Raw genomic sequence first — 19,932 nt, 5'->3', positions numbered from 1 at the left:
AAAAAAAAAACATTTAAAAGAGAAAGAAAGAAATTGTACAAAAGACCCTCCTTATCTGTGCTGGATATATTCCAAGATCCACAGTGGATACCTGAAACCAGGGAGAACATCGAAGCCTCTACTTTCCCCCCATACACTCACATCTTTTAATTTGTAAACTATTTCATTTTACTGGAATCCACAATTAACATCTATGGTAACAGCAGCCAAGAAATCAAAAGACATGTTACAGTGGACATTGTTAAGAACATCTCCAAAGTACTAACGAGCAAGGATGTCTGTTTAAAGACCAAGGTGAGTCTGATTCAAGCCTTACTTTCAGTTATTTCCTATGCATCTGAAAGTTGGACAATATATAAGGATGACAGAAGAGGAATTTATGTCTGTGAATCGTGATGTTGGTGAAGAGAAGTGAATATCCCATGAACTGCCAAAAGAACAAATAAATCTGTCTTTGGAAGTTCAACCAGGGTGTTCCTTAGAGGCAAAGATGGCGAAACTCTGTCTCATATACTTTGGGCATGTTGTCAGGAGGCACCAGTCCTCTGAAAAAGTCCTCCATCATGGGAAAGAGAAAGAGAGGACATTGTGGGTGGGCTTGAGCATGGCAGAAATCATGAGAATGGTACAGGATAGAACAAGGTTTCAATCAAGGTACATAAAGTCACTATGAGTCAGAGTCAACTCAGTGATGCCTAACACCAATAATAAGCACCTATGATAAAAGCATGCTTTATAAATTAGGCACAATAATAGATTAACCACTAATAATAATAATAACAATAACAATAATAAAACAGCTATTTAGTAAAGTTACTTGAACACAAGCACTGCAATACTAAGACAATTGATCTGATATCTGAAGTGACTACCAATTGATAAAATGGGTTGTTGTTGTTGTTGTGTACCAACTGAGTCAGAACCGACCCATAGCTGACCCTCCAGTGGATTTTCAGAGGCAATAAATTGCATGGGAGGAGACTGCTCATATTTCTCCCCCAAAGCAGTTGGTGGATTTGAACCATGTGCCTTTGGGTTTGCAGGGCAGGTAGCATATATACAAAATGGCTCTGGAGGGCAAAGGTCTGACTCATATCCTAAGTGGCCCTGAGTGAGATGGCAGGGCATTTCCTTGTACTACACAGAAAGACAGACTGTTTAAAATTTAAGAATTTCTGGCTTTTAATGTCTTCTGTTTGATATTTTCAGACTGCACTTGATTGCGAGTAACTGAACTCACAGAAAGCGAAACCACAGAAAACAGGGTGTGGGGAAGGAACGCTATATACATTTCAGGTAAAAGCTTCCTTAGTCACTGCGGTCTGAGTGGCAAATGATTGTTCAGCAAACAACTGCCTGTGAGTGACAGGGCAGGAATGTATGCTTGGGAAGGACAAAAAAGCATCTATTAGCTGGACTCCACTGTGTGCTGGGCCAAAAGGCCTCTCTTGACACTCTGTCCTGTACTTTCTTTACAACCTTTGTACAAATACTCCCATCTGCTCTGGAGGCCTAGTGGGTAAGGAGTTGCACAGCCAACCCAAAGGCAGGTGGTTCGAATCCACCAGCTGCTCCAAGGGAGAAAGATGAGCAATCTCCTCCTGTGCCATTTATAGCCTCAATAACCCACTGGAAAATCAACTATGAGATGGTACCGACCCTACGGCGATGAGTTGTTTAGTTGAGTTTAATGATTTTTTTGAAAAATATCTACTGAAAGCTGCGGATCTTTTCCTATCAAAATACACACACATACACACACACACACACACACACACACACACACACACACACATGACTATTACACAGAATTTCATGGAATTCATCTTAGAACCCCCACATAGAATCTTCTCAAGGGCCCACAGACCTCAAGTTTAAAACTTCTAGTCCAGAGAGGGAAATAGTTAACATTTATTGAGTCTTTACTTCATGACAGGGATTATTCTGAGTGTTTCGAAACGATTTTTCTTGGTCACCATTACAAATCTATAGAAATACTACTGTTCTCTATTTTCCTTAAGAGAAAACAACAATGGCAGAGACTATAAATTACTCCAGGTCAAATAGTTTGTATGTGGCAGAGCCATGATTGAAATCTAGGCTGTCCTTTTAGCAGTCAAGTAACAGCTGTGAACTAAAACAAAATCAAATGTCCATGGGTACACCATGATACAGCTAGTTCAATTCCAAACCACTGCAATTAAGCAAAGATACTGTAAGAGGTCATGCAAATTTTTTTGTTTTCCAGTGCATATAATAGTTATGTTCACATCTCACTGTTGTCTACTAAGACTGCAACAGCTTAATTTTTAAAAGTTTGAAATATTGTGATGACCAAAATGTGACACAGAGATGGGAAGTGGGCACATGCTGTAGGAAGAACAGTATGGATGGACTTGTTAAATTGCAGGGATGACATAAAGCTTCAATTTGTAAAAATAACTGCCACCAAAAACCATGCAATATCTGAAAAGCATAAGGAAATTAAGTATTCCTGGAAATGTTTTTAAAAGTTTCCATGATTACACAGTTTATGATCATTGCAGCTTTCTTTTGCGGGGATGGAAAAATCCTTTACTTCTCTAGAGAGTAAAGGAACTCTGGTGGCCTTGTGGGTAAAGAGTTGCCCTGCCAACCCAAAAGCACTTGGTTCAAATCTAGCAGGCCTTGTGTGAGAGAAAGGTGGGAATTTTTTTTCCAGTGCAGTTTACAGCCTCTGAAACTCCCCCTGGAGGGTCAGCTATGAGTCAGTTCTGACATGACAGCACATAACAACAAGAAGAGAGTTAAGATAGCCAAAACAATATGACTCTGGGCAGAATAGAGATGTGTGGCTAAGTAGATCATACTATTAACACAGAACAAAAGCGACTCAGACTCTACTTAGCTTCCAATAATAGGCTTATGGCACTAGTATCAGCCCTTGGGTTCTTAATCCACTAGAGTAGTTGAGATTAGCTCCAGGGTCACAAACTTAAAATGCCTACAGGAACCAGAGAAGCAATGCAAATATGGGACACAGGCTAATATGGGGTGGTAGGAGGTGATGGGGCCATGGCTGATGGAGAGCACATGCCCTGCCTCAAGCCATCTCCATACAACTCGAGAGACCCCTAAGAGACCAACAAAGGACATATTCAGCCAGTGAGCCCTCAGCTTGCAACTTCCTAAGTCATTTTAAGGCAGGAAGCAGGAAGGCAACCTGGAAGCATAGGACTACAGCCTCGCTCACGTGACAATAAATCAACACTGTGATTCCCTGTTGCATTAGGGAACCATACTTTCCCATGCGAACCATTGAGCAAGTTGGTCACCGGCAGAAAAGCCTCAGCATCATTGGAGAGGAGGAAGTATCAGGCAGTAAGTGACAGCACACAGCACGTACCTTATACACAGTGAGCATTCGAGGTCAGATGCATCAAAAGATGGGAATGGATTACTGGGGGCAGGTTTGGACTCCTGATCAGTGGGAGAATCTGCAATTTAGAAAGCAGAAGTCAGAGCTGGAGCAACCTTGGTTTCACAGACCCAAGTTCTTTTTCTTCCCAGTTTTTGGCACTCTGGTAACCTCTCAGGTGATGCTTTGGCCACCTGAGTCACTGAGAAGGGCATACCGTAAGTAGGCATTTACATGCTACTAGCAGACTGGGACACCCCCCACCCCACATGAGAGAGAGATGCAAGCCAGGAAATGGCCCCTGAGACATCATTCAACCAAGTGGCAGCGTCAGCGACTCCATGGATTGGAGCCTGGCCTTCCACCCAGAGTCTGAACCTTGGACCCTCCCAACCTCCCTTGAAAAAGCAGCAATTTGCCATTGCTGCCTCTCAGGTGCTTACTACAGGGGAGCACAGCTGGGAGGAGTAGGGTAGGGCCTGCCCACACTTCCCTGGGCCTGCATTTCTGGGTGGAGGGAGGAGGCAGGTTGGCCTGGAAAGAAGTGGCACTATCAAAGGCACATGGGCAGTAATTACCTGATACCATGCTTTACACTGTCTGCCTTGACCTTATGCTATCATTATTGACCACTTTCGGTGTGCGAGGTCCCCCTACACATTATCACAGAAAGCTCTGGCAACCTTTTGAGGTGGCTAACTGATGACTGCCAGAGCCAAGTCACAAGCCTAGAGCCTGAAGAGACCCGCATGTGGATAATAAGTAATTTGCATAGTCTGGTGCATATCAGCCTCTCCCTCCCACTCCTGTCTCCCTAGGGTAGGGTTAGTACCTTGCTTTGAGGCTTTACTCGGCACCTCCGAGCCTTGGGATTCAATTTGGCAATGTTTCCTTTTTGTCTTCAGGCACAATTCCATCTGGACAGAAAAAGACTCTGGAGAAGCATCCTCCTCGTCATCGTCCTCCTCCTCCTCTCTGTCTTCCATGTTTTGCTGGCCATCCACTTCCACTTCTGCTGGCCCCATGGCTGCTTCCTGCTGACTAGAACAATGAGGGAGCGCCTGGTAGTCCTGGAGAAAGGGAGAGCCAAACATCAGGATCTGCTTAGTAGCAAGCCTGTTCTGTGATATCCCTACCCGCAGGGGACAAGTGGGGACTGCGTATCCCTGATCCCCACCTGCTGCAAATATGGATCTGGACAGCTAGCGGGCGCTTCGCTAAACCAGGCATACCTCCCATTCCCTGTCCACTGTCCTAACAGCCTCTTCACCAAATGTGAGCCCAGTGTGAGCGGAGGTGGACGCAGAGAACTTGTCTAGGTGCAGATATAAAGGTGTGAGCAAGAGGTGGGGGGGTGTCTTTGGGGAGTGGTGAATGGGAGAAATGTAAAGTGGGCATCAGTCATCACTTGTAGCCATACAGCTCGCCAGTCCTCATTTTCATGAAACCAGGGCACGTGCTGAGGGTAGAACCTGTCACTCACTCCTTCCTCCCACCCTCTCGCTCCAGGCCACCTGCAATTTCCAATTCCCAGCTCCAGAAGGGTTTGCGGTGGTATCCCTGTCATAGGTTTGTTCCTAGGCCTATGAAGATCTGCCAGGCTCCAAAGCTGCACGTTCTACTGGCCTAAAGAACCAGGGACAAGCAAATTGCTTTTTCTCAGTTTTAGGTGAAAAGGGCTGTGAGAGTAAACCGTGTGGCAAAGCAACCAATAATGTTTCTAGCCTCTTACAAAGAGATTTTTTGCCTAAGAAAGTGGCACTTTAAAATGAATCTGGAGAAGAACTCCAAAGAGGATATATTTGTGCAGATTGTTTCACCTGGTGAAAACCCTTGCCAATCAAAATCCACAGAGTGCAGGGCAAAAAAATATTCATGTTGTTGTTTCCTCCTCAACCTTTATTTAAAACAAAACAAACCCAAAATCTCAAGCCTGCTGTATAAGTGAGCAGAGGCCCGATGGCAGAGCAGGTTAAGTGTTGGGCTACTACCTACACAGGTCAGCAGTTCGAACCCACTGCCACAGGGGTGTGGATGGAGGGGTGGGGATAGAAATGAGGCCTCCTTCCATTGAGATTTACAGCCTCCGAAACCCAGATGGAGAGTCAGCCTGAGTTGGAAGTGCCTTGACAGCAGTAGGTTAGATGGGTGGAAATGGGGAGCGCAGAGCTGAGAGAAAAAGGATGTGGATTTTCTCCATCTCTAGCCTGAGGTGTTAAGGGTTTGGGGTTTCCCAGCTCCCCAGCATTATAGCAATATTAGATATCCTGTACACAATAGATAAAGTGTTTGGTTAATCAGCAAAAGGACAGTTGTTCGAACCCCTTCCAGTGACTCTGCAGCAAGAAGACCTGCTCTCAAAGATGATTGCTCTTGTGTATCGTAGCGTCGGAACCGACACATAGCTGACCCTCCAGTGGGTTTTCAGAGGCAATTAATCGCAAGGGAGAGACTGCCCATCCTTCTCCCACGGAGCAGCTGGTGGCCTCAAACCGCATGCCTTCAGGATTGCAGTGCAGCCTCTTGCCACTAGGCCACCAGAGCTCCAGCCAAGAAAACCCTATACGGCAGTTCTACTCTGTCATATGGGACCATGGAGTTAGAATTACTTGATGGCATCTAACAACAGCCATCCTGTTTCTTCAACTTTCCCTGAGCCCAAGGAATTGTCCACAAAGGAGCACCATGCTTTGCAGAGCAAACTTTGGATGGGAAGTCCCATCCCTGTTCCCCAGGCAACCCATATTGGAATGTTTTAAAAAGGGGAGGAGAAAGAAAACCCCCAAACCCATTGCCACGAGGCTGATACTGACTGGGAATCTATATGGATACAAGCTGGGCCCTCTGGGACTTTCAGAGGCAGACATTTTAGGAAGTATAGCACCAGGTCTACACAAGGCACCCCTGAGTGGATTCTAGCCTGCAACCTCTGGGGTGGCGGCCAAGCAGGTTAACCACCTAGGAGGCCTATGAAATGCCAGGGGCACTATTTTATATATCTAGTCTATCTATACATCTATATCTATATCATATATCATATATTTCTATTTCTATTTATATTTATTTCTATGTATTTATATATATTTCTATTTTTAATATATTTGCATTTCTGTTTGAGCTGCAATTAGAAGTCACTCCAGGCACTTTCGTTCAGCCTTAGAGTCCCCAGTCATGTAATCAGGATCTCAAACAATTACTGAAATGCACCAGGGGGTTCTCCGATTTCAGGAGATCCTTCATGTTTCGTTTTGTTGTATGTTGGACACGCCCACATTTTATTCCTTCTCTGGAACACAGAGAGAAACTGGGGAAATTTAAGATTTCAAACCTCTTGGAACAGCCAAGAAACCCCTGGGACTCCAGGGACAAATGGAGGGGAAATGGTACCCTGGAGGTACGGCTCACTAAGCTCTGCCCTGGTCTCTGCGCAGGGATCCTCTGCTTGGGGAGCCAAGATCTCCAGCCCCTTCTCTGTGGTTCCCTTGTTTGAAAGAAAGGCATAAAGTAAGTGCACCTTTCTTTCTCCTCAAGAACTTCAACACCCCTCTCAAATCTCTTCTCTGCTCCAAATACATATTGGAAACCTGAGGCTGTCTATCTACTATCAAGTCAGCTCCAACACACACTGGCCTGATGCACAATGGACCGAGACACTACCCAACCTCACGCAGAAGTTCGCAAATCACCTCTGCTTGGGAATCAAGTTGAGTGGTCTGTGAGCAAGGATCTCAGCTGAAGCTGACAGGCCAGCAGCTTGAGCAAATGGGAAACAGGCGAGGAAGGATTAGCATGCCCTCTTACCCAGGCTCATCCCCTAAGTTAAAAAGCCACCCCAGTTAGACATGGCTTAAGGGGAAGTGGGCCAAGACCTTTCTAGTTCTGGCAAGTCTATTTCCTTGCGGAATCTAATAAAGAATTAAAAAATAAAATTAATAAGCCAACCAACCCTGGAAGTCCATTTTAGCTTTATGTCAGACTCTGAGCAGAGACTACCACCAACTAGTGACTCTGTCTCTTCATTATCTCCAGGAAGCTGGAGAAGGTAGAACTAGGGGCTCACTCCCCACATTTGCTTTCCCCCCCACCCCCACACAAAGCGCCACAAGGGAGCTGAGTGAATTGAGTTTTACCTGTAACAACTTGGGTAGATTATGGCAGGTGCCTTCAGTAGTCAATGACTCTATGTGTTCCTTTAATCTAGGGTTTGATGCCAAGAACTTCAGGATATCAGGAATGTGTTCCTGAGAATTCCCCGTGACTGGTGGTGAAAAGAAACTAAGGAGAAGCTGTGACATAAAACAGAAGACTTCACTACTTCAGTTTCTGCACAGGGGTTCAGGAGCAGGGGGGAGGGGAAGGAAAGGGCAGGAGACAGACAGAGGGCAAAACTCCAGGGAAGACCAAAACCCCCCCTCCCCAAACACAGGAGCCAAAGGTTCTGTTGCTCCAGCATGTATCACACTCACCTGTGGAGGCTCTAGTTCCCACTTCCATCCCCCCTGGGGCCCAGGAATTGAGATTTTTTTCCAAAGAGCACTGGACACGCCTTTGTTACCAAGCCAGAGTTAAGAACCACCACTCTGGTGCTAGAAATACTCATTGGGGAGCTTTTTAAACTCTCTCAGGAGGAAAGAGACAGAGAAGAAATCCAGAAACATCGGTTGGAGAATGTGGAGTCACATCCATATCGCTGGATGCCTCCTAGGTTCCTTGATGTTCCCTGCCTACCCTGTCACCACTGGATGATAAATGCCATCAGATGAGGGGCTTACACAGTCAAGTGTTAGAAACAGAGCCCACACTTCCTCCCTCTTCTCCCACTTTCCTCCCCATTTCTGGCCTTCACTTTGTACAGAAATGTCAAGTTAAGTCCAAGCACCATAGCAGGGTGCAGGCAGGTAAGGCTCAAGCTGCCGCTGGCCCAGGCTTGCAATTGGATCAGCCGAGGTCAAGTAAGAAAGGGCTGGGAGTCAAAAGTCATGTTTCCTAGTGCACACTGTGCCTTTAACTTTCCATTTTCTTGCTACAAATCTATCTGTACCAGTCAGTATCCCAAATAGGTAGCAACATATCACCCAGGAGGACAGGTCATTTGGCTTCTAAAACTCACCCTTGTGCTTACCACCCCCTGTAGAAACTCACTAAAGGAGGACCTGCACCATGGCTCAGTGTAGTCAGGAAATTTAACAAGACACCAAACTCAATCTAGTTCAAGTTATCCCCTTGTTATCCCAGGAGTAGATCCCTTCACGAGGTTCCACAGGATTCCAGCACCTGCCAGGGAAGTCAAACCCAGCTCGGCCTGCAAAGGTCAGCTCCAACACTGCCTTCCTTTACTGCTCATGTCTGTATGACCTATCCCTTCCAGTTCATTCACATAACTGTTTATGCCAGCTAGTCTTATGTTATCTTCAAATAGTGTCACAGATGTAAGAATTCCTCTCCAGCCAGATGGCAGGCTTCTGGACATAACAGATGTCCAGTAAATACTTATCACATTGGATGGGATAGAATTAAGACACATCCCAGGGCCCATTGGGGTGGCGGAAGCACTGGTGGCCTGGTCCATAGAGAAATGTGCTGCTAACCCAAAGGCGGCACTTCTCTGGTGGTTTGAACCCATCAGCCACTTCATGGGAGAAAGACCCACAATCTCCTCCTGGGAAATTTACATTCTATGAAAACCTATGAGGGGGTCACCTACGAGTCGGTTCAGACTCAACGACAATGAGTTTTTGAGGGCCCAGGGAGAGTTCTATCATTCAGATCCAAATCCTCCAGAGAGATTCCTGTTTCCTTTCACTTCTCAGATATAATAAAGTATAAAGTGGCCAGGGAGTGAGATGGAGATGTACTTGCTTGCCCAGGGCCAGAAACTACAGCTTTTCAGAGATTCTCCCTTCCACAGGGAGCTCTGGTGGCCTAGTGGTAAGGAGTTGCCGTGCCAACCCAAAGGCAAGCAGTTCTAATCCACCAGCTGCTCCACAGGAGAAGGATGGGCCTTTCTCCTCCAGTGCAAATCACTGCTTCTGAAAACCGACTGGAGGTTCAGCTATGAGTCGAATGATTCAATGGCACACGAAGTTTCCACAGGGGCCAGATATAACTCTCAGAAGCACTCCTGAGAGACCCCAAAGGAACAACCCACTTATGAGGCAGTCTCTCTGGAATCCTTCCAGAACATGGGATGTCTTTCAGTAAATAGTCACAATGCCATCCCAACGTACAAGGATCAAAGAGAGGAGAGAGTCGACGGAGGGAAGGGAGGCAAGAGGACAAACCCAAGGAAACAAGGCAGAAATAACCATAGAGCTTCTTCCCTTTACTAATATCTTGCTCTAGATTGTCTCACTGGCTTTGGAAAACAAGATGGCCTCAACTCTCAGTAATGAAAGGCAATTCCACCTCCAGGTCAGCCTTTAAAAGGTACCTTAAAAAGGTCAAGCGGAAGGGAAGTTGAGGTCAAAACAAACATAAAACTCGGACCACCTCTGCCAAAGCTTTAAACCTTTAGGCCTCAAACTAGAACAAGCCCATAAATATGCACAGCTGAGGGCATTCAGTGCTCCTAAAATGGCTGCCATGGAACCATCACCCTCACTGGAAATCAGTCTCTAAATTCTCATGCTAACCTCAGAACTCCTAGAAACACTCGCCATGGGCATATGTTCACTTGTATTTCTCTGACATTTGTATTAACAAAAATCTAGATTAACAAATTTAAGTTCCTTGAGGCCTTATGCCTCTTTGCATCTCCAGAGTGGAACACACAGCTTTGCTCCACTCCTTACATAAGCAGTTGTGGAAACGACACCAGCTGGTGTATAAAAGTAGGCTGGGAAGACCATTCAGGCCAACTGGGAAGTGGACACACAGGACTAAAGGAAAGACTCACTGCCTGGACCACACACTTGCCTCAGTTGACTCGTAAACATGATGTCCCCAAAGTCAAGGTTCTTGTAGCTACCTCCCTGTCCACCCCAGAACTGGAAAGTTCCACCACGACTCTCAATTTAGCCCCAACAGTGAGTGCTAAAACCACCGATACGTATTCCTGAGATAGCAGGACAGTGGAAGAGGACACGTTTTAGGAGCAGAAAGGGTGGAGTTTTGTATGTTTGCTCACCAATACCTAGTTCTGACTGGGAAAGTTACCAAACCTCAGCTTCGTCATCTGTTACATGAGGATAAACAACTGTACCTACCCTCACAGGCAGGCACAATGCTGGTGCAATGGATTAAACATTGGCCTGCTAACCAAATCCACCAGCTACTCACCAAGAGAAAATTGAAGTAATCTCTTTCTGCATAGACGTACAGCCATGGAAGAGCAGTTCTACTTTGCATTAGAGGGTGGTTGTGTGTTGGAATCATCTCGGAAGTGGTGTTGTGGTTGTTATACCATTGAGTTTCTTGAAACTCATAGCAACCTTATGTACAACAGCCCTAAACCCTGCCCTATCCCATGCCAACGTCACTGTCCCCAACACACCTACTCCCATTACCCCAGACACTGAATCAACCCATCTCAACGAGGGTCTTCCTCTCTTGCCCTGTTCCTCCACCCTTCCAAGTATGATGTCCCTCTCCAAGGACTGGTCCCTCCTTGAACATGTCCCAAGTATGTCAGATGAAGATTCAGAAGCCTTGCGTCCAAGGAGCAGCCTGGTTTAACCCTCTCCAGGATGAATCTGTTTGTTCTCCTATCAGTCCACACTATATTCAAGACTTTTCTCCAGCATCACAACTCAATTCTCCTATCATCCTTAGTCATTGTCCAGCTTTCTGATGTACAGCAAGTAATTGCAAAGACCATGGTCTGGATCAGGTGTACCTTAGGCTCTAGACTGACATCATTGCTCTTCAGCACTTTGGAGAGCTCCCTGACAACAGATTTTCCCAGTGCAATTTGGAAGTAGTGGATGGTATTATCTCCCACAGAGATGTTGTGAGATTAAATTAGACCTTCCACATAAGGCTCTTTAGCACAGGACCTGGTGCATAGGAACTGTTTGGTAAATGTTAGCTGCGATTGCTAACGATGCCATGAACTTTCCACCTAAGAGTTGGGAAAGCCTGCAGCAATTCTCCCCCTACCTGTGTTCCGCTTGATAACACCATGTCCACATACCCAAACCAGGTCCGGGACAGGGCTTCAAACTGATTTGTTCTGGTTTGACTCCCTGCTGAGAACATGCATTTCTACCTGGGCTACATGGAATGAATGAGAACTGGGATTTTAAGGAGCTCTCCAGGTGATTCTTAGAGCTCTCCAGGGTTGTTTATGTCTATCCAAGAACTGCCTGGATCTTGGGCTCTACCTTAGGGAGCTTCCTAGTGGGCAGGGTGGGGACTCATGCTGCCAACCCAAAGGCGGCAATCTCTCTAGTGGTTCAAATCCACTTGCAGCTCCCCAGAAGAAAGATGGGTAATCTTCTCTCATGTGATTGAACAGCCTCCAGAAAACCTGCTAGAGGGTCAGCACGAAGTCGGTTCTGACCTGACAGCAATGAAGCTAGCTTGTTTTCAAAACCACTTGAGGATCCTGTTAAAGCTAGATTCTCTGGGGCGGGGAAGCTAAGCACATTCTCAAGGAGGGGTTGAGCCAGAATGAACCAGCTGGAAATCCTAGTCCAAGCAACCTGCCCTGGAATCCTCTGGGGAAAGCAGGTGATTCAGAGCCCAGCTCTCCAGACTCCTTTCTGTAGCCTTCCAGCCTCCCAGGAGCCAGTGATGTCTCTCACTTAGTTTCTTTACTGACTGCACTGCCAACCACACACGGGGACAGAAACACTTGAGAGGTGGTGGTGAAGTCAGGGTGTGGGGTGAGCACAAAGAGAACAGGACTGATTGTCTTTCCAGGGTCCAACTTCCAGGCCAGTTAGCCAGATACCAGGGCAGTAAATTGCAAAACAATAAACAACAAATGCCATGAATTAAGGGTGCTTTAGTCTTCCCTAATGCTCTCAGTATTTCGAGAAATTTCTTATAACCACCACATTCCACTGAGACCAACAGTTGGAATGACTAGATTATTCTGTAATGATCTCTGGCTGGCATTTGTTAGAGGGTGCATGTATTCTTCTTTCTAGCAAAGGAGCTGGAGGCTGGAATTCTGCACATGGCAGGGGCAATAGGGACCAAGGTCTTTTCCTATGAGCTGGCTTCCCTGTTTGGCTGATGAAGTTGTGACTCAGCCAAAAAAAAAAAATTGTTATACAACGGCAAGCAGCCCCACACCCCAGCTCTCTCAACAGTCAGAATTTCCTCAGCCAAACCTGTAACCCTCGTGTTCACTTGTTAGGTTTAGTTTGCTTTGAAATCCTACTAGTGACCCAAACCCCAAATCAAAGACGGCAGAACATTCCTCACAGGCGCCTTATAAGAAAAAAAAAATTCGATAAGTGCCCAATCTGATTATACATGCCAGGAGGAGGGTGTTTCTGGGCAACCAACTGGCACTCCTGTCTCTCCTGTCCTGTTAGGCCAGGAAGTCACCCAAGTGCGTGTGAGGCAGCATTCACACTCCCTCCCTGGAGAAGACCAAGATGTGGAAACCCATTAGGCAGGTGCACCTTGAGGTCATTTCCACTCACCTTCTGGGCTTCAAGTTTTGCTTTCTTGTTATTTCCATCGAGAGAGATACAACACAGAAACTCCTTTAGTGCTTCTTCCATCTTGCCAAGGGTGGCTAAGGCTTGGGCTTTCCGGAAGTGTGGCTGAAAGAAAATATTAGCATTCAATCCCATCTTTCTGTATCTTATTAATGCTACTACTATTCACAATAATAGCGAAAGACTGAATGAGCATTCTCTGTTGTGAGCTTTTGGTGGCCTAGTGGGTAACCCAACCCAAAAGCAGATGGTTCAAATCCACCTGCTTCTTCTTGGGAGAAAGATGGGTAATCCCTTGCTTGAGTTATTTACAGCCTCTGAAAACCCCCTGGAGGGTCAGCCATGAGTAGGTTCTGCCTCGACAGAGCATAACAACAAGGGAAGCAACTGTGTGCTGAATTCCACTTTAAAGATTCCTAAACTGAAACACGGAAAGCAACTTGTCTCAATAACACTGAAAAATTGGGGAATCAGGATTTGAGCCTGGGACTGATCAAGATTAAAACTTATATTCTTGGTTGCAGCGCTGATTACCAATTCCAATCCTTTTTGGTTGAGTGTATCACCAAATGCAGCAAGAATCCCCATTCGATAACAAGCTAACCAGCTTCCAGACTCTGCACAGCCATACCTTCCTCTTTAAACAGAGACCTAGGCCATAGTCGTTGTTGTTGTTTTTAAGTGCCGTAGAGTCATAGGTGACTCATAGTGACCCTATGAACGAAAGTCCTCAACACTTGTGTGACTTTCATCCTTTCTCCAGGTTCATAGGGTTTCCGGAGGCAAGCTATTACGGAAGTGGATGCCACTCCTGCTTCCAAGCTTCTTTTCATCAGGGAGCTCCACCAAACACTGTCCACCATGGATAACCATTAAGGCATCTGACACATCAGTGTCACAGTGTTCAGCTTCATAGCAACCACAAGTTACCTCTGTACGGCAAGTGGACACACCAGGCCTATACGACCTAGAAGAATGTTTGACCAAAAACAATTAAAAACAGGCTTGAGGGCCGCGGATTAAAGTCACCCACCTTTGGCTTGGTAGGCCGCAGTAATGGTTTAAATAACCACCTATGTTTACTGATCCCTTTTGCACAAACTGGGGTTTATTATCTATGATTTTTATCGTGATTTGAGTAAAAGTTAACTAAGCATACCATTTCTTAACCAATAAATCATGTATATTTTGTTCCATAACATGACTTAATAATACCCACAATGACTGATCATATCCATTCATGCCATATGGTTTCTCTTTACCCATCTTAATAAGTATTTATTAATTCATTTTCTACTCTCCTCTCCCTTCCCCTCCATAATAACTATTCTGGAATGATTCTTTTTCCCTCCGTGTGCAAACCTTTCTTTAGCTTTTTTTAAAATAGTAGGTTTATACAGTCTTTGTCACTTTATGACTGGCTGACTTCACTCTTCAGAATCCCATTTTTGGGAGCTTTAGGCATAGTCTACGGCAAGTTGCATGGCTAACCCAAAAGCAGCACTTCTCTGGCTGTCTGAACCCAATCTCTCCAAAAACCCGCTGGAGGGTCCGCTATGAGTTGGTTCTTATTTAACAGCATGGAGTTGGGGTTTCAGTAATTTTAGAAGAGTCTCTTAAAAAACAAACAACAACAAAGATAGCTCCTCTTCAAGGCCTCAAAGATACTGGCAAAGTAGGAACTAGAACTGAAGTTTTAGGACTCCCAGAATGCTTCCCTCTTCAAACAGAGTGCTCTCTAAAAGGTTGACCAGAGTTTGAGCAAATAAATGCTTTCACTCCTGGAGGCTCAGCTTGCGCTTACTAGACAGCCTTCAAAGGTAGAAAGAAGTACCAGAGGTCCTCAGAATCCAAGCCTAACTCACTTGGAAATTCTGGGGATAGTATAGGAGCATCCTGGGAAAGATAGCTGCCCCCTCCTTGCACTTTGGAAACCATGTAATTTACAACTAATTTTAAAAAGTATCTATCTAGTTTGCCCTTAAATGGCTTGCTCCCAATTCCTTGCCTCTGTGGCAGATCCTAGACCAAAGTTAGTGGATGAAATAGATCAGCTTGCCCTGCTGAACCTTGTTACATGCCTCTGCGGGCCCCAGCACCCTCCAGCTAGCCCAGAACGACTAAGGAACCTCTCCCCTTGCCCTTCAGGCATTTTTAGGAACCTAAGTTTTCTGGTTTACACACTAACGCTAATGGCTTCTTTTGTTCTAGCAATGCCTCCCAAGGGCATTTTGGAGGCAAGAAGCCTTGGCAGCACAGTGGATTAAGCACTCTGCTATTAAACAGAAGATGACCTGTTCAATCTCACCAGCTACTCCATGGGAGAAAGATACGGCAGTCTGCTTCCATAAAGATGTAGAGCTGTGGAAATCTTTTGGGGCAATTGTACTCTGCCCTACAAGTGTTGGAATCGACTAGATGGTGTTTGGGGTTCTGAAGATGAGGCCTGAATGGAATTTCTGGATGGCTGGAATAGGTAAGTTATGGGAGCCTGAGATGCATCTGGGACCCTACTAATTGGACCAAGTAGCAGCAGTTCATAAACCCCAACTGTCAGGGTTGCCAGCTCACCCCAACTGAGAGCTGGATGGAAGTGTAAGGTATGCAGAGAAGCTGCTAAACTCTGGTTCAATAAAATCTCGAACTCATTGCCATCGAGGCTGTAAATTGTACAGGAGAAGGTCACCCATCTTTCTCCCACAGAGCAGCTGGTGGCTTCGAACTGCCTACTTTTGAGTTGGCAGTGCAACTCCCCACCCATTTAGGCCACCAGAGTCCCTTTGCTGGCTGACTTGAAATAAGACTGTGAGGTAAATGCTTTCTACAGGCACATTCTATATATAGGAAATATGCAAAGCAAGGGGCGAGGTTGTTTTTAATTACATGCAACAACTACACCTTCTCTCAACCTCGAGGAACAGAGTGCTCTGACCACTGGCTCCTCCTTACTATGCAGAAATGGTACTACCGGTTAATACTTCTACTGACCCTTCCATCACTAGGAAAGTCACTTTAGCCATGTCACTAAAAAAATAGCCCACTGGTTTCCAGCTCTGCTTCCCATCCCATGGGTCCCTCGCCTGTAGGCAGTGGACAGAATCAGAAGTTGCCAGAGTAGTCTTCCTTCCCCTTACCTTGAGTCAACTCTCTAAATTGCACTATTCCAAGGCCTGAAATACATCAAGTGAAGCTCCTTTGGGTTAAGGCACTGGTGATATTTAGTGCACTGTTCTTTGGAAAGAGAACTCATTTCTTTTAAAAAAAAAATTAAATCATTATTATTTTAATGTGTGTACCGTCAAATTGGATCTGACTGGTAGAGGAGGCGATTGTTCCTCCTTCTCAAGCAGAGCATCTGGTGGATTTGAACCGTGCACCTCTGGGATTGCAGTGCAGCTTCTTGCCACTAGGCCACCAGAGCTCACCAAGGAAAAGATAACTCATTTATCCATCCATCATTAGAACCCTCTCGGGAAAGTACATATAGAGTCTCCATGGCACTAATGACAGAATCCACAGGTCTCCAGTGCTTCCTGATCCCAAAATTTTGACAATCTACTCTTTTTTGGAAGCTAGACCAAAAAATTCATTAGATGATGAATCACACTTGAACCTGTGGCAAAGGGCTTTGAGCTCTGCATGACTCTGTATGTAAATAGCTGCCGGAAGATAAGTGTACACTGACCCCTCACTTACGATCTCATTGCCTGTCATGTTGTATTTACAACAAAAATAAATCATCTATCCAACTATTTTGTGCATGACAATCACAAAAGTCAAGGGGAGTGGCGAGAGTAACACAGGCTGTGAGGGTTAAGATTATGTGCCAACTTGGCTGAGCCATGATCCTCAAGGCTTATGGGATGATGGAGTCAGCCTTCATTTCATGGTCTCATGTCATTGCTTTCCATTTTGGAACATAATGCTGATTTCGCCATAACCATCTCGTCTTCATATCCTAACCATGTTATTAAGTGAGGTATGGGTGTGCTTGATTATTGAGTGTTTTCCAGCACTCACTGAATATATGGTCTTTCAAAAATCTGAAACATTCAAGATTCAGAAGTACATCTTGCCCTGTGGGATTCAGACAAGAGATGATGGACCTGCATTTGGATACACTGATTTTCCAAGGAAGACATCCTAGAACTGTGTGCCTGTGGGTTTTTGTTTGTTTGTTTGAATTCACTACCCCAATACTGAGGAAAGGTTATTGCTTGCAGGAAATGCCGTCTTGGCCATGTTCACTTTAACCCTTTCTTTAACCCTGTGAGCTGATCAGAGAAGATATAAACACTCTCATTTTTGCAAGCAAGATATACTTGAAGTTCATAGAGTGAAATGATTTCTCCCCCATCACTGAGCATGCTAGTAGTACAACCCAAACTCAAATCTAATTTCTTAAACAAAATATCGGCATTTGGCTAAGGGTCAGTTCTGACCCAGGTAGAGATACTTATAGGGATACTTTGCATCCTGGCTTCCCCAGGAGAGGCTTAGCCTTTCCCCAGCTCAGTTTGTACTCCAGTGTGTGACCCCAGCCCCTTCCCACACTCACCTTAAAGCCTGATGGGCAGAGCTGACATGCTATTTCTGCATCATGAAGTGCTTCCTCGTGACACTCCAAGGTGAAATAAATTTGAGATCGATTGCTATAAAGCAAGTGGTCATTTGGAGCTGTCAAAAGGAGAAAACCTCTCATTAGAGCCCCACCCAGCACACACACATAATAAGTCTTATAAAAAGATGGACCTTAACCAAGTGGCAAATTATCTCAACCCTTTATACTAGAAATCCCCAAGGGGTAGGTTCAATTTTCAGCTACAACACTGCCCCAGTACAGCCAGGTTGCTTCTTAGAGGCAAGGTCAGTAAGGATTTGTCTGACATATTTTGGACATGTGACAGGGCCAATCCTTGGGAATGGACAACTCGCTTGAGAAAAAAAGGACAGTGAAGGAGAGGAAGACTCTCAATGAGATGGATTGACGGAATGGCTTAAAACCAACAGAGGTTGTGAGGATGGCAAAATATTGGTTACAATCTTGGCGACTACAAAACCGAGTCCACTCGATGGCACCTAACAACAATACTGCACTGCTTATCTTCACAGTGGTGTAGCGGTGCAGCCACCGGGAAAAAGATGGGCAATCAGTGCAACTTTACAGCCTCTGAAAACCTGCTGGAGGGTTGATCTGAGTTGCAATCAACCTGATGATGATGAGTTAGAGAATCTCGGGTGTAAATGATAAATGGTACTTTAGAGACTTTGCCATAGAGGAAACCTTGACACCTTGCTCCATGGCTCTGAACAGCTTGCACCTGGCAGCCTCGCTTCTGAGTCAGGTGTCACCAACAAGGAAACAGGCAGGAGGGAGAGCAACAGCCAGATGTGACCCCATCTGCACCACCAGCAAGGTAAGGGTGTGAGGAACGGTAAAATGAGCAGCACCTCTACCTAACAGGTAAGGAGTTGTGCCGGCAATCCCAAGGCAGGGGTTTTGAATTCACCACCTACTCTATGAGAGAAAGATGGACAATCTTCTTCCTTGCAATTTATAGTATCTGAGAACCCACTGGAGGGGCAGTTACGAGTCAGCTCCGATTCAAAAGCAATGAGCCTTCTTCACATCACCAAAGGCCACATGCGGATGAACCTGGATCTGAATCCAGAGAACAGGGCTTGGGAAAAGCAGGGCCCTTGACTTGTGTCATTAGCATTCTGAATCACTGGATGCCAAGACCGGACAGGTCTTTAGAGATCACCTGGCTTAATCCACCTATTTTTTTAATTTTTTTTTTGGAACAGTAGAAATATTTCTTTCGTGGTTGTGATTTTGGAGAGTGCCAGGGGCTTGTTTGGGGGCCAATTCCATCTTCTAAACACATTAGCAAAGGAGCCCGGATGGTGAAAACTGTTAAGTACCGACAAGTTGATAATCTGAACTTCCCAATTCTGTGGGAAAAATACCTGGCAATGTGCTCCAGTGAAACTGACCGCCAGAAAACCCCTAAGCTCTACCTACTCTGCCACAAGGGTTCGCTAAAAATCAGAATCAACTGGATGGCACCCAATGGCAGCAAGACAACACAAAGCTGCTAGCATTTTCTATGCCTTCTCTCCTGCTGCACGCGCGCAGCCCCACAGCAGCTCACAAACTGTCCTGCGTGGGTACAAAGAGAGTGGAGGGGGGTGACGTCCTGCTACTCCCTCAATCACCAATCTCAGTCAGCCTTCCGTTCCTCCCCTATTACCTGTTGCAAGCTGCGGAGGGGATTCTACATGTGGCGACTCAGCTCACCACCACCACCTCCTCCTCCTCCTCTTCTGTAACCCCCTCAAATCCTAGAATCCCTTCTGCCCAAGCCCAAAGCCTCTCCCAGGCAAGAGAGGCTTCACCAGACACCTCGCCTGGAAGGAGGCCAAGCTGGGTGATCCCAGCCCGAGCTCTGTGGTCACTTCCTGGCAGGGAAAGGGGGCCGCACCCTGACCTAAACTCAGCCACCACCTGGAGCCCCGAGCGGCGTGGGGACGCCCCTGCCGCCCTGGAAGCCACCGAGCCATCTTTACTGTCCCCTGGAGCAGCTTGACCAAGTGGAACCGAGGCGCGCCCTCAATTGGAGCCACCTCAGATCCCCAGGGCAGAGGTGGGGGGATATCACCGAGTGTTTGCACGGGCCTGTCGCCCCCCACTGGACCTGCAGAGCAGGGGTGCAAACCCACAGGGCTACTGGAGGTGCATCTACTTTAGCTACGGATCGTATGGCGGGGAAGCGGTGCCAATGAGTCACACACAGGGCAGCGAGGCACGAACACTCGGTCGTCCCCGTCACCCCTCCGCCCCCCAGCACCCCAGCCTCCCGCATCCCCTCGCGGGATGGTTTAGAAGCCAGCATGGCCCACTTTGGTTACCTCAGCCGT

At 46.1% G+C, this 19,932-nt stretch overlaps 1 protein-coding gene across 3 annotated transcripts in view; it reads right to left on the bottom strand.

Moving 5' to 3' along the window:
• LONRF3 (LON peptidase N-terminal domain and ring finger 3) overlaps positions 1–19,932 on the bottom strand; it is a 48,034-nt gene that overhangs the window by 26,383 nt on the left and 1,719 nt on the right. Inside the window, exons 2-6 of one of the 3 annotated variants that reach the window (XM_006893768.1) lie at positions 17,570–17,688; positions 12,994–13,116; positions 7,528–7,683; positions 4,230–4,467; positions 3,386–3,476 (exon numbers count right to left, since the gene is read on the bottom strand). In XM_006893768.1, the coding sequence (XP_006893830.1) occupies positions 3,386–3,476; positions 4,230–4,467; positions 7,528–7,683; positions 12,994–13,116; positions 17,570–17,688 (727 nt within the window). The remainder of the gene's footprint in view (positions 1–3,385; positions 3,477–4,229; positions 4,468–7,527; positions 7,684–12,993; positions 13,117–17,569; positions 17,689–19,932) is intronic. The other 2 variants (XM_006893769.1, XM_006893770.1) reach the window with 2 other exon arrangements.

This window comes from Elephantulus edwardii, unplaced genomic scaffold, assembly GCF_000299155.1.
Source record: "Elephantulus edwardii isolate Elephantulus edwardi_28Jun2011 unplaced genomic scaffold, EleEdw1.0 scaffold00131, whole genome shotgun sequence".
NCBI lineage: Eukaryota > Metazoa > Chordata > Mammalia > Macroscelidea > Macroscelididae > Elephantulus > Elephantulus edwardii.
The sequence above is the reverse complement of the archived record's forward strand: the minus strand, read 5'-3'. Positions and strand labels throughout refer to the sequence as shown.